At 31.7% G+C, this 13,211-nt stretch overlaps 2 protein-coding genes and 1 long non-coding RNA gene across 3 annotated transcripts; 2 read left to right on the top strand and 1 right to left on the bottom strand.

Annotated features, from left to right (window-relative positions):
* Positions 1–7: 7 nt before the first annotated feature.
* LOC115875469 (39S ribosomal protein L15, mitochondrial) lies at positions 8–1,216 on the top strand. Its single transcript, XM_030890938.1, has 4 exons — positions 8–232; positions 291–448; positions 506–831; positions 888–1,216. Exons 1-4 carry the CDS (start codon positions 140–142, stop codon positions 1,187–1,189), a joined length of 879 nt encoding a protein of 292 aa, XP_030746798.1. The 5' UTR covers positions 8–139; the 3' UTR covers positions 1,190–1,216.
* A 48-nt stretch (positions 1,217–1,264) lies between these two features.
* Positions 1,265–3,545, bottom strand: LOC115875468 (SH3 domain-containing protein Dlish). Its single transcript, XM_030890937.1, has 5 exons — positions 3,336–3,545; positions 2,867–3,075; positions 2,617–2,807; positions 2,351–2,562; positions 1,265–2,291 (listed from the first exon to the last, which is right to left on the bottom strand). The coding sequence occupies exons 1-5, from the start codon at positions 3,382–3,384 to the stop codon at positions 1,888–1,890; spliced, it is 1,065 nt and encodes a 354-aa protein (XP_030746797.1). The 5' UTR covers positions 3,385–3,545; the 3' UTR covers positions 1,265–1,887.
* Positions 3,546–5,648: 2,103 nt separating this feature from the next.
* LOC115875467 lies at positions 5,649–12,188 on the top strand. Its single transcript, XR_004049010.1, has 3 exons — positions 5,649–5,790; positions 9,285–9,404; positions 11,975–12,188. It is a non-coding gene; the product is annotated as an uncharacterized LOC115875467 (long non-coding RNA).
* Positions 12,189–13,211: the final 1,023 nt, after the last annotated feature.

Genomic DNA, 13,211 nt, shown 5'->3' with positions numbered 1-13,211 from the left:
AAATAAGACGAAGAGTAGTTGCTTTAATCTATAACCTAACTTTAGGTTTTTGTCCAAGTTAAAAAGATTTTTATAAATATATTGTTTTTTTTCTGCTAATCGACGAACCAGAGTAATTATATAAATATTGTTATTAATAATGTCTAAAAATACAGAAAAAGCATTAAATATACTTAGAGCATTACCAAGAGTTTGTCTGGCCAATATCAGAGACAATCCGGGTAGTAGACTAGTAAGTCTAAATAGTGTATTATTATAACTTTTAAATTATAAAATGCTTTTTCTTTAAGGGACCCAAAAGAGGTAGAGCACAACACGGAGGAGATAAACATGGAGCTGGAAATAAAGGATCCGGTCAAAGACAAAATTATATGCGCTTAGGCTATGAGACAGGAAATAATCCTTTTTACTTAAGATTTCCTCAAGAAAATTATTATAAAGGCCATCAGTGAGTTTTGTTCTGTTATTAGATTGATTTAAAGATAACTTAATTTTTCTTTTTTAGTTTGAAAAGACAATACCCACCTTTATCAATGCTTGAGCTACAGAAGCTGATTGATACTAACAGAATAGATGTGTCCAAACCAATAGACTTAGTATCAATATTAAATACAGGTTTATACAGGCTATTTCCTGACCAGCACCAATTTGGTGTAAATTTAACTGATGAGGGTGCTGATATTTTCTGTGCAAAAATAAATCTTGAGGTACAATGGGCCAGTGAAATTGTAATTGCTGCAGTAGAAAAAGCTGGAGGTGTAATAACAACAGCGTACTATGACCCGTATAGTTTACAAGCCATGGTAAATACTACAAAATTCTTCCAAAGAGGTACAATCCTTATGAATATATTAATGGTTGGATTTTTGATTGTTTAAAACTTTTAGGTGTTCCCATACCTCGGCGTATGATACCCCCACCAGATGCTATAGAATATTACACTGATCCAGCGAAGCGAGGCTATCTAGCAGATCCTGAGAAAGTTTCAGAGGAAAGATTGGTGCTTGCACAAAAATATGGATATAATTTACCAAAAATAGAGAATGATTCTGAATATGATATGCTGACTGAAAGGAAAGATCCCAGACAGATATTTTATGGCTTACATCCAGGCTGGGTTGTTAACTTGAGGGATAAAATTATTTTGAAACCTAAAGATGAAGAATTATTAGAATATTACGCTTCTTAATATAAAAACAAATATATAGTTATTTAATAAAAGTTTTTGGATTTTGTTTAGGTTTAATGAAGTAAACTTTGATGTTTTTTAATATTAAATTTATTTCTATACATAAATAAGATAATTAAAACGAGTATGATATAAAAATGTAAAAATATTGCAACTTAAACCTATACAAATATTTTTGAGCATGGCAACATTATAGGCATTTTCAAACTAATTTACATTGCTGATTTTTACCATGTAAATAATACTTAAAGGTACAAGGTGTGCCATAAAGTTCACAACAAATTGGATTTTTTTACTATTGAGGTATTAGAAAAGTTTATTATTATTAGTTTATTTCAAAAATGGCAGCTCATATTTAAATGGTGACAGAGTGATGGACAACGAATGCATATAAACCAAACTTACTTCAAGATGTCTAATAAGAAGTCATTTTTTACATAATGAAAAAATTGGTATTTTCAAAAAACCGTGTATATTTATGAAACTTGGTACATAGACTGATATTAATTTAGAATCAAATTCTAAATTGATATTTTGTTACCTAACCCCACTTTGCAAATATATATAGAGGATTTTTTGACATTGAATTTGCTGAATAATAAAAAATCTCTATTAATTGCAAACTCTTTGGCACACCCTGTATAATAGTTCTATAAAAAGTACGTCATATAAAAAATTAACAACTTATACTTATTAGCTCATAAACTTGTCATGGCAGGGGGTCTTGCATATGCTTTCGGAATAAAACCATATTTCCTGGTTTTGGGGGCATAGGCCCATAGCCACCCATCTACAGTCTGGTTATTTAAATCAGCATAGATCCAATCGCCCCGTCTGACCGTTAAGTCATCGGGAGCTTGGGCTTTATAGTCGTACAACATAACAAGTTCAGTACCATGGTATCTTAAGTCATCTGCACTGGAAGATGTTAAGGTATGGATGTTGTTCTGATTTGGGAAAGAACCAAGACCAGGCTGGGTTTGTCCGTTTAGGTGGCCCTGTATCACATTATCAGCAGGATATACAAATCCGGAAGGTATAAAACCTTCTTGTCCGTCACTTCTTACAATCCAATACCAATCAGGATCTTCTCTGTTTAGAACTAAACATAGAAATTTACATGATTAAAGTTATTACACCATTACAAGAAAAATATACTACCTGTAACAAATTCCCCTCTTTCTACTGATACATCATTTTCATCACGGGCTATAAAAGTATATAAAACTATATATCTCCCAGATGGATCTTTTGAAAATGGTATCATGTCTGGTTCGGAATGAATACTAACAGGACTAATAGCTCCTGTGTCTAGTTTTTCTTTTTCTATGGATGCACAATCATCAAACATAATATCTAGTCCTGCTCCATCACTATAAAATATCAAATATAATAACATACTTAAAAATTTAAAATAAGATTCTTACCAGTCATGATTAGTATCTGAACTTTCCCTGGATGCTAAATGAACATCTCGGGGTAGTTTCTTTTTTATGGCCATTTCTGCTAAATGATTATTGTATGGGGTACAATAAGAATATGGTATGAAACCTTCCTGTCTTGTATCAGGAGCAATTACATACACCCAATCATTTTCTCTATATAATATATTGACAATCTAAAAACATACATAATTATTATATCTTATTTTACTACTAATAATATCCTGTTACTCACCTGTCCCCTTTTTACTTCAAGCTCATCATCCACACATGGAGTAAAGTCATGCAGAACTACCATTTTGGAATCAGGTGATAAGCCGTGTTCCTTTTCAATACCAACTCGAACCAGAGTTTCAATGCTGGCCGAACCAGTAATTCTACCCATACCTGGAGTAACTCCATTGCTGACTCGACCTAGTTCTTTTTCAAGATCAACACTGGAGGCTTTAAAAATTAAAACAAAAACGGTAATAGTAGATAATCACTTGAAGTACTTAATTATAAATAAAGAATTATTAACTTATTAAATTTCTCTATTAACATTAAATATGTTTATATAATGCTTATAAGAAATGCACTTTACAGATAATTTCTACAGAACAATAGAGTAAAAAGTTGTTAGGGCAGTTTGAATTTGGGTCAATTTTTAATGCAATGTCCAAGTCTCTGACCACTTTCCAGACATTATGTCTAAAAATACTTACACTTTTTCTTTTTACCACGTCTGATTCTTACAGGGCATAAGAATGCCATTTTATAAATGCTCTTCACATACTTTTCTCACAGTATTTTGTAGATTTTAATCTCGTTCAATTGTGCATTGACCTCATGTTTAAAAATTTACACAAATTTGGTACACTCTGCGATCTGTCCCCACGACTCACCTCTTGTAAATAAAAACTTGACAAAACGCGATTTCGACAGGTCTAATAAGTTAAAATCATAAAGGAGAAAGACATATCGAGTTTAGCTAAGAGAGAAAGGGACAGATAGTGTTTTCAAACTGGTACCAAAACCAAAAAGCAACAAGTGGGTTCTTTTGAAAAGAGTTCGTTGACAGGTGACAGAATATTTTATACTCCGATCTCCGATTCGATTTAATACGTGTTTTACTGGTGGTATGTGGTCAATAAGTCAATACGAAACTTTTTTTATTCGAAGATATCTGATTTTATCATCACTATTTAATTTAAAATTGTATAATTTTTTTCATCGTATTCCTCAAATAAATATACCATTTTTTTAAGTATTAAGGGTATTTAACATTACTTATGTTTACATCAGCAGGTTGCCACAAATTAAATTATTGGCAGACATTCAAAAAGTACATTAGTGCTAACGAAAAGTTTTACGTTTTTTATAAATATATAGTTTTATTCGATTTTAGAAATTCGAAATCAAATAAAAAATATAGTGATATTTAAAAAATATTAGGTACCTTTGTCCTTGTAGTCAAATGCAAATATATTTTAGTTAAATAAATGCAAAATAATAAAAACAGCAAAAAATACAAACACGACAATTTTCTACATTATTGTTATCCACAAGCACAGTAGGCGATTCCTCTATTGCAAAAAATTTAAACACACCACTAAACTTTCTAGGAAATAAATGATTCTATTCTCGTCAATTTACGGTATAAATAATAAATAACAAAAGAGGAAGCGCTTCCATGGGACTGGTTTTCCTGGGTAATACCAGCTGCTTCATGGGTATAGGCGGCAGGGTAAACAGCCCTAAAGGGAGGCTACCGCGTCAATTTTGAGACGCGCTTCCAAGGTGCGCTTCCAACCGGTCTAATAGGTGCGTTTACGTTGTTTGCGCAAATTTATTGCTATGAATTAATTAATTAAAAAACTTGATTTCTTTTTGGCTAGGCGCAAAGGCTAGATGTTTAGGAAAGTAGTGCTTCTTCCACTTCCATGGACCGCACGCCCCTGGTCAGCACACCGTATACACTGTAGTAAATGGTATAACACTTGTATAAAACTAAGGTATAAATGAGGAATAAACTATATACAATTTGATCGAAAAAAACTGTGCCAGCGATGGATATGAAATAACGCTCGCTGTCATTTTATATGTAAAATTATATTGAGAATGTCAATGTTCATTCCCTAGCCAACTTTTTTCGATCCGTTTTTTTCGATCATACTGTCGTACTATAAGCCGATCTACGATCCGATCATATATACAGCTAGTATTCGTATTTTTTAAGGAATTATACAAAGTGCGTGTTTTATAAGTACAAATAATATTTCCAGGACTGGTAGATCTCTATAAAAGAAACATATTTTGCCTTTGCCGTTATTCAAATAAGTCTAAAATAACCGATATGTTTTACTTTGAATAATTTGTTACTTAAACTTTGAGAACCAATGGATTTTCGCTCTTGTAAATTTAATCTACTATGTTGCCATATATTATCAAGAAATTATGTTTTTCAACTAAAAATTAAAAAAAAACTTTTCAAAAAATTTCAAATTTTCAATTTTTTTATAATTATAATATAGTCTTTTATTTCATATTCATTTTAGTATCTAGTTTCTATTTCAGGCAATTTCTGAAGTTCTTCATTCTTATTCTGATTTCGAATGTTGTAGTATGTCATTCATTAACTCTAAAAGTAGATATAAAAATATATATTAATAAATGAAGCCAAAAATCTGTTTACTTAGGAGTTCATTAATTTATCTTGAAAAACAAAAAAATACATATGGACAAGTCATGTGATATATTTTAAAAACATATTCCAGAACAATGAGCTTTAAGTAGTATAATTATATTTATAGTTCAGTTATAATCTGTATATTATTAATGACCAACAATCATTGGACTCTTATGTAGAACCATGCGTCGTGATATTTAATAGTATAAAACCTAAAAGAAAAAACATAAAAATGAAAAAATGATCAGAATTGAATGAAGTAACACAAAAAGGAAGAAACCAGCGAAAAGCTGATTGTTCTGCACTACTTTGATTTTTTCTATCGACAACGGTTGAATGTTTTTAAAGCGTTTTCGAATTGAAAATATCCAGAAACCACGGCAAAAATAGCCACCGCGAGAGTCCTGCTCGAGTCATTCGAATTTCTGCAGCATACACGATTCATCTTCTACAGTGAGTGGTTGTGCTTGATCACAAACTTTTAAAGTAAAGTAAGTATACTGTTTTATTAGTATTCTCACCAAACCGCGTTAAAATTGAATAATTGCAATATACATATTATATAGCTAGCTCTGGAATTACACTAGTGATCATCTAGTCATACTGTGGACAAAAAAAAAATAGAAGTATAAGAATAAAAATTCATAATAGTATTTTTTTTTCTGGAAAGCCTGATCCTGTTAGGACATTAAAAATTAAAATAAATAAAATTCGTCTTTATTTATTGCAATTTTTTATGTCTTCTTTTTGCTGTCAAGGAATAATTTGGACTAACCACTGCAAATATCTTGTCTTCGGTCTTGCTTTTTGAGCAAGACCAAGACCAAAACCGCAAGAGCATGACCAGCCTCGCTATCACTATTAATTAATATGTATAGAATTATACAGGGTGAGGCGTAAATAAGTACAAATATTTTCAGGGCTAGTAGAGCTCGATAAAAGAATCATATTTACTCTTTACAGTTTTCCTAATAAGTCTAAAATAACCGAGTTATTCAAGTTTGAACATTAAAAAAAATATATTATTATATTATCTAAAATTTTAAAAAAAATCCACGCTTTTCGACATCTTTTTTGAATGGGGGTCGAAATATACCACCCCTAAAAATATTGGCACTCATATAGGACTCACCCCTTATAATTGAATGCATGATAGTAGTTTTACGTTAAAAACTTATCGAACAATGACGTCATTTATGGCATAAACATTTTTAGAGGGTAGACTTAAGCGCACAGTAAATGTTTTTTTCTTGTGGAGACTGATGTGTTCACCCTCCTTCAATCAGTGTCGGTGGATTAAGCCGGTCCTACACGATGCGTCTAACGTTTTAACCAACATTTGGCCCAGGTTTCGACAATATTGCAATTGGCAAGTGTGTCTCCTACACGACGATGTGGCAAATGTTCAAAGGTGTTTGCCACATCATGTGGGACCGGCTTTACTGGATTGAAGGGGGAATCAACCGAGGTACTTTTTGGTTCACTCCACTCCATCCCCATTTAAAAATTTGGGCACTTTTTATACTTTCAAATTTATGATTTCAATGTAATAACTACCGTATGATCGAAAAAAAACGGCGTCCAGTTGGCTGGGAAATGACGATCGATGACATTTCCCATATAAATTTACATATAAAATGACAGCTATCTTAATGCATAGCCATCGTTGACGCCGTTTTTTCTCGATCATACGGTATTTTGTTAACGCATGTTTAATTTATGCAAGTGATGACAGGTATTGATAATTAATTTAGATTCCTACCTAAATTATTCGGTATTGGTACATTGGGTAAATATTTTTTTGTAATTTTTTATTAAATAAAACAAAATGACAGTACTTCTTTGCAATTTGCTTTGTTTGGCGGATGCAAATTAACTCTCAGGCAATATATTTTTTACTCAATTATTGAATTAACCTATTCTGAAACATGTTGTAAAAAAGGCGCTCATATAGCGAAAATTTATAATACTCTACATTAGTGGCAATTGGGGGTGAAATTTCTCTTAGACAAAAATACTATCAAGGCCTCATATATACAGTGTGCTCCGAACTATATTCCGGAAACTTCGGCAGCATATTCTGATGATAAAAATAAGTAAAAAAGTTCGTATAAATACATGTCCTAAAATGCTTAGTTTCGGAGATACAGGGTGCAGAAGTTTCATTTTTATTTCGATTTTTTCCAAAAAAATCCGAAGTAACGCCAATATTGGTATTAAAATTGGTTTCTTTTTTTTTCGGTTTTTTTTAAGTACTAAACAGAAATGAATGTTATATTCCTGAAAAATAAGGTACGCGAATGGCCCACTTATTCATGCCTATCGTGCGAAGTTTTAATTTGTAGTCGTGAGCAAATACAAGAGCAAGACTCCCTTGGTCGTGCAGTTTCATTGAATAAAGAATTCTTTATTCAATGTGCAGTTTAATAAGTAGTCTCTTGGTCTTCCCAGGACAGTCTTGGTCTTACTGCAAGACTCTTGCAAGTCTTGCATTTTTTAATCTCTTTTTACTAGGGCACTTTCTATATAAAAAATTTTCAACTAAATAGTTTCTTAAACAATTTAATGCACACAAATAAAACTTTAAAGAAAGACAATATTAGAATATTTGTGTGATATATTTTTTTTTATTTTTCAATATATTCAGACTGCTATATTAAGAGTATATTAAAAGAAAAATAAGATTTAAAATTGTACTAAAAACTGGATCAAATGGAATTTCTCAATAAATTATAAAAGTCAACGCGTGCCCATTTTTCAAGTTAAAATGTAAATCTGTTTCAAAACAAATATCTAATATTAATGTACACATAAAAATAGAATTTTTCTGATAAAAATAGGTGTGTAATTTTGAATAGAATTGTATTTTTAGTAATAATTGGGAGTCATTTAGGACATTGTTTTGGTTTCTTTTGCCAAAGAATGTAAAAAACAACTTGTGGATCAATATACGGTAAAGCTTGATGAGTAGGTATTTTTAAAGCGTGCGCCTGTTCTAAATTTAAAAAAAAAACAGTACTTATTGATAAATTCATTAATTATCCAAAATTACACAACATCTGATGGGACCTGCTCGTATATTCGGCATCATTAGCGCGCACTGACGTTGAATCTACGCGAAATAATATTACTAAAACACATTTACTATGAAAAATAGGTTTCTAAGTCCAGATGTTTTCCAAAGGAAATGTAACAAACAACATTTTAGCGATATTAAAGATAGATAAACAAATTCTAGCGTTTGAACCTGTTCCAAATATACGATTTCAGTACGATAATTTGTTAAAAGTTTCGGCGGTTAGTACCTGTTGTCGATCAAAAAACAAATCTTTGGAAAAGAACTGGAAATTCTAAATATGCGTGTGATTCCGGGAAAAACAAATAACTTGGAAACTATGCACGATAATAAACTATTTTAAGCAACAAAATTCATATTAATTTACGCAATAAGTTTCTCCAGGACAAGCTTGGTATATGCTTGTCCAGACAGGATCCGGCAAAAGTGCGTCCGGCAGATGTAGTAGCTCCTATAATAAAAAACAAGAATTTTATATAAGTGCAGACTTAAAAGTTTAGGATGTATTTCAGGAAAATATTTTAACTTCTACAGGGTGGCTCTAAAAAATGTGAGTGAATCGCAATTATTTTTTCAAATAGAAAGAATAGAAGTTAAAATATGCACTATGGTTTGCACTTATACAAAATTCCTAAGTTTTTTACTATAGTAGCTACAGATGCCCGACGCACTATTGCCGAACCCTGTATAAAGTTAATATAATTTCGTTGGACAAACGAGCTAGGAAAAATTCGACAGACGACATCCAAAAAAATGACTATTGACTATTACATGAAGAACAATAAATTAAAACGGTATTCTATAGAAAAACTTACAACTGTAAATTGGACTATAAGAATCTAGTTGTGTATAATTTATTTTTATAAAGAAGTCCAAAAATATTAGTTTAATAATAATGTTGTTTTTCAGTTATAAATCAAAATGCCACCACACGCCAGCGAAGGAAAAAGCTTAATAACCACCTACCTTATCCTCATAGCGCTCCTGTTAGTCTTATGGGGCTTATATGCGGGAATGTTTTAACTGAATGTAAGTATTATAACATTCTTATATAATCTAAGATTATAACGGGTTCTTTACTAATAAGAAAAATAACAAAAATTAAAACACTTATTTAGTAAGCACACTAACGAATAAACTGCGAAACCTTATTAATTTGTAGTCTTAACATACAATACGAAAGAAAAAAAAACGTTGTCAGAATTGGCTTGGAGAATTCCAATGTGAATTGTCATTTCCAAGCCAACTTGACGCAGTTTTTTTGATGTACGGTTCATTCTAGAGGTGGGAAAAGATTGAACGAGTGGCTCATTTGAAAGCTTACATACGATTCGTTCAATTGAATCGTAGCCGGCACGGATCCATAACATTTGAACGATGAGCTGTAAAAAAGAATCGTGAGAATTGAATCGGATCAGAATGCGACGGTTCATTCAAAGAGTAGTGTGAATTGATTCATTGCATACAATACGGTTCGTTCAATTGAATCGTGGCCAGCACGGATCCATAAGATTTCAACGATGACCCGTAAAAAAGAATCGTGAGAATTGAATCGGATCACAATGCGATCGATCGTTTCTAAGGCCGGCGCGGCGGTGATATAAACAAAAGCCCTAAACATCATGGGCATAAAATGCAAACGATAAGAATGTTATTTACAAGAAAAAAAATTATATTATTTATACTGTGCTTAGTACGGGAGTATCTGTAAGTTATTTAATTTTTACGTTAATATTTTTGTCGGACTAAAAGACGAAATCTTGTTTTTATGCAACTCCAAATAAATATTATTGGCCTCTGCTCAATTTGATAACAAACAGCGTCAGCGATGGTTATAAAATGAAAATCGCTCTCATTGTTTATATAAAATTATATGGGCAATGTCATCGATGTTCATTTCCAAGCCAACTGGATGCCATTTTTTTCGATCATGCGGTATTATAGATATGTTACTGCTAAAATAGATACTTGGCTAGTTTTAAAACTAGCCAGCTATTTTGCAAACTAACTAAAAGCGCTGTTATTTTGGAAGAATCCGACCATTCTTGCAAAATAGCAGGCAGCCAAGAGCTAGTTTACAAACTAGCTGGTTAGTTTGCAAACTATATATTCGTATTAGATAATGTCATAATTTTATATTTTTGTTTTCATATTAACCAGTTATTTTAGTTAGTTTGTATAATAATCATTTATAATTTTGGCTAATATAAAGGCTAATATGATAACTCCATTAGCTTTAGTCACCCAAAATAGCAAGATTCTTGGCTAGTTTACTTTTTATTTTTTATAAATAAATTTTTTAAATGAAAATTAAATTTATTATTTTATCATATTTTCCTATCCATCCCAACGCTGTACATTAACAAACAAAAACAATTAAAATAAATTTTGTAGACTATCTGGCAAGGATGTAAACTAGCAGCTATTTTAGTAAACTGGGGTAAAATCCCTAACCTAACCAGATTTTGTAAATAGTTTGCATACTAACCAGTTAAATATAAACTATCTGCGGTTGTCTGCTATTTTGCAAGAATAGGCGGATTCCTTCAAAATAAGTTGGATCAGTTGGGGGTTCGAACTTTTGGTGTTACAACAGCAAGATAAAATACTAATTCACCAGAATACAACAAAACACTTTACTTTTGCACTGGACGGCCTGGACGCACGTTTCGCTAACCGTTAGCATCATCAGCAGATGATTAAAACTCAAAACAACACTACCATTCTTCACAAATCAAAACAGTTTTATAATCATCTGCTGATGATGCTAACGTGGTTTTCGAAACGCGCGTCCAGTGTAAAAATAAAGTGTTTTGGTGTATTGTGGTGAATTAATGTTTTATTTTGCTCTTGAATTAAACTGACAAGATAACTGTCACTATATTTTGAACTGAACAGACTGTACCCTTAATCCATATAAGTTTAACAAAAACTATACCATATGATCAAAAAAAAACGGCGTCCATTTGGCTTGGAAACATATACATATATGTATATATATGCTTGAAAATGAACATTGGTGACATTCCCCATGTATATAATTTTACATATAAAATGACAGCGATCTTCATTTCATAGCCATCGCTGACGAAGTTTTTAGAAATGACTTTAAGTAATAAAATTAAAATTTTTAAGTAAATATACCATTTCGCAGACCTCTAACAACTTGAAAAATAAAGCTTTTCAACGGGTATGTACATGTTTGACATATTTTATTATACTACACCGTATAATAAAATATCTCAAAAGTGCAATAAAATTGCGGGTGCTCTTGGCACAACTCTATTTTTCTGTAAACCGAAAAAATCTTGGAAAACCTAAGTTATTTGAAAGCCGCCCCCGACATAAACAGGTTCGTGAAATATACCGTTTGTTGGCAATAAGACAATCTCCGAAAATAAAATCGTCAATCCAATATATCTACACCGGTGTTTTCAACGAATTTTTGCGTTTATTTTTAGGCGTTATGCTGAACTCTGTATAGTTGTTTACATATCGCGAAGGCTCGTCTGCTGTCCGTTTGACCTGTTTTTCAAACCAATAACTAATAGTTTTTCGGACAAGTGTCGCTCAAAAATAATTTAATGTGTTTGTTCCAGGTTCGTTACCTAGACACATGGATCATCTTCGTTCATCGTCATAATCTGCGTCATACAACATAGACAGTCCCCATTTGTAATATACAAAATACCTACTACTGTTTGTCATCTCACCAATCATTGTAATTTGTATTTTTATAAGTATTAAGACATTTTTAGATAAGACTAATTATTGATAATGTTAAGTTAAATAAAATAAATTTATTTCTTTTAAGCTTTGTCGTTTTAATTTTGTTTCTACCAAGAATATCTTAACTATATGTTAAATAGAGGGTATGATCGAAAAAAAACGGCGTCAAAGACGGCTGGGAAATGATAATCCATTATATTTTTGGCGAGGTCAATCTCTAGACGTCATTAACTAAAAATTGATTAGAAAGATTTAAAAATGATAGAACGTTTCAAAAAATTATCTGTTCTCAAATTTTAAACAACCCCATTTAAAAATCATTTTTATTCAATATAAAAATAAATTACAACCTTCTTAAAGCCAACTGGCAGTAAGCGCCATTAAAAAATAAAGAGTATGGGATAAGTAAATGACGTCTAGGGCTTGACCTCGCTAAAATTATTATCGATTGTCATTCCCCAGCCGCCTTTGACGCATTTTTTTTTCGTATCGTATGGTACCGTATGTTCGAATAAAAACGGCGTCAGCGATGGCTATGAAATGAAGATCACTGTCATTTTATATGTAAATTAATATGGGAAATGTCATCGATGTTCATTTCATAACCATCGCTGACGCCGTTGTTATTCGATCATACGGTATTTCTAAACGTTAATGTATTTTTGTCATAAAATTAAAAAATGCCAAGATTACGTAAATTACTACCTAAATTTTTACAATCGTGATGATGTCCTTTATACAGGGTGTTCAATAATGACATGCTAATACACTACTCAAAACAAGTATCGCATATTTTCTAAAAAAAATATTAATTTGAAAAACAAGACACTTTGAATTCCCTGACTTACGATTTTAAATAGTATGGATACTGTGAAAAGAAATTCGATACAATAATACGCTGACCTGTAATTTTTAGTCGACCGACTATTTAGTTGCAAAAGTGAAAACAATACATACTTATGAAGTCGATCGGCCGACTATTTTATTGCATGTGAGCGCGGCTCCATAAGGCTATATTGGTTACAAGTATGCAACTAAATAGTCGGCCGATTGAAAATTGCCTGTCAGCGTATAGTCTGAGGCTACGCAATGTATCTAATCAAATAT

The sequence above is a fragment of the Sitophilus oryzae genome, unplaced genomic scaffold, assembly GCF_002938485.1.
Source record: "Sitophilus oryzae breed Bouriz unplaced genomic scaffold, Soryzae_2.0 scaffold_1387_pilon_pilon, whole genome shotgun sequence".
Classification (NCBI taxonomy): domain Eukaryota; kingdom Metazoa; phylum Arthropoda; class Insecta; order Coleoptera; family Curculionidae; genus Sitophilus; species Sitophilus oryzae.
The sequence above is the reverse complement of the archived record's forward strand: the minus strand, read 5'-3'. Positions and strand labels throughout refer to the sequence as shown.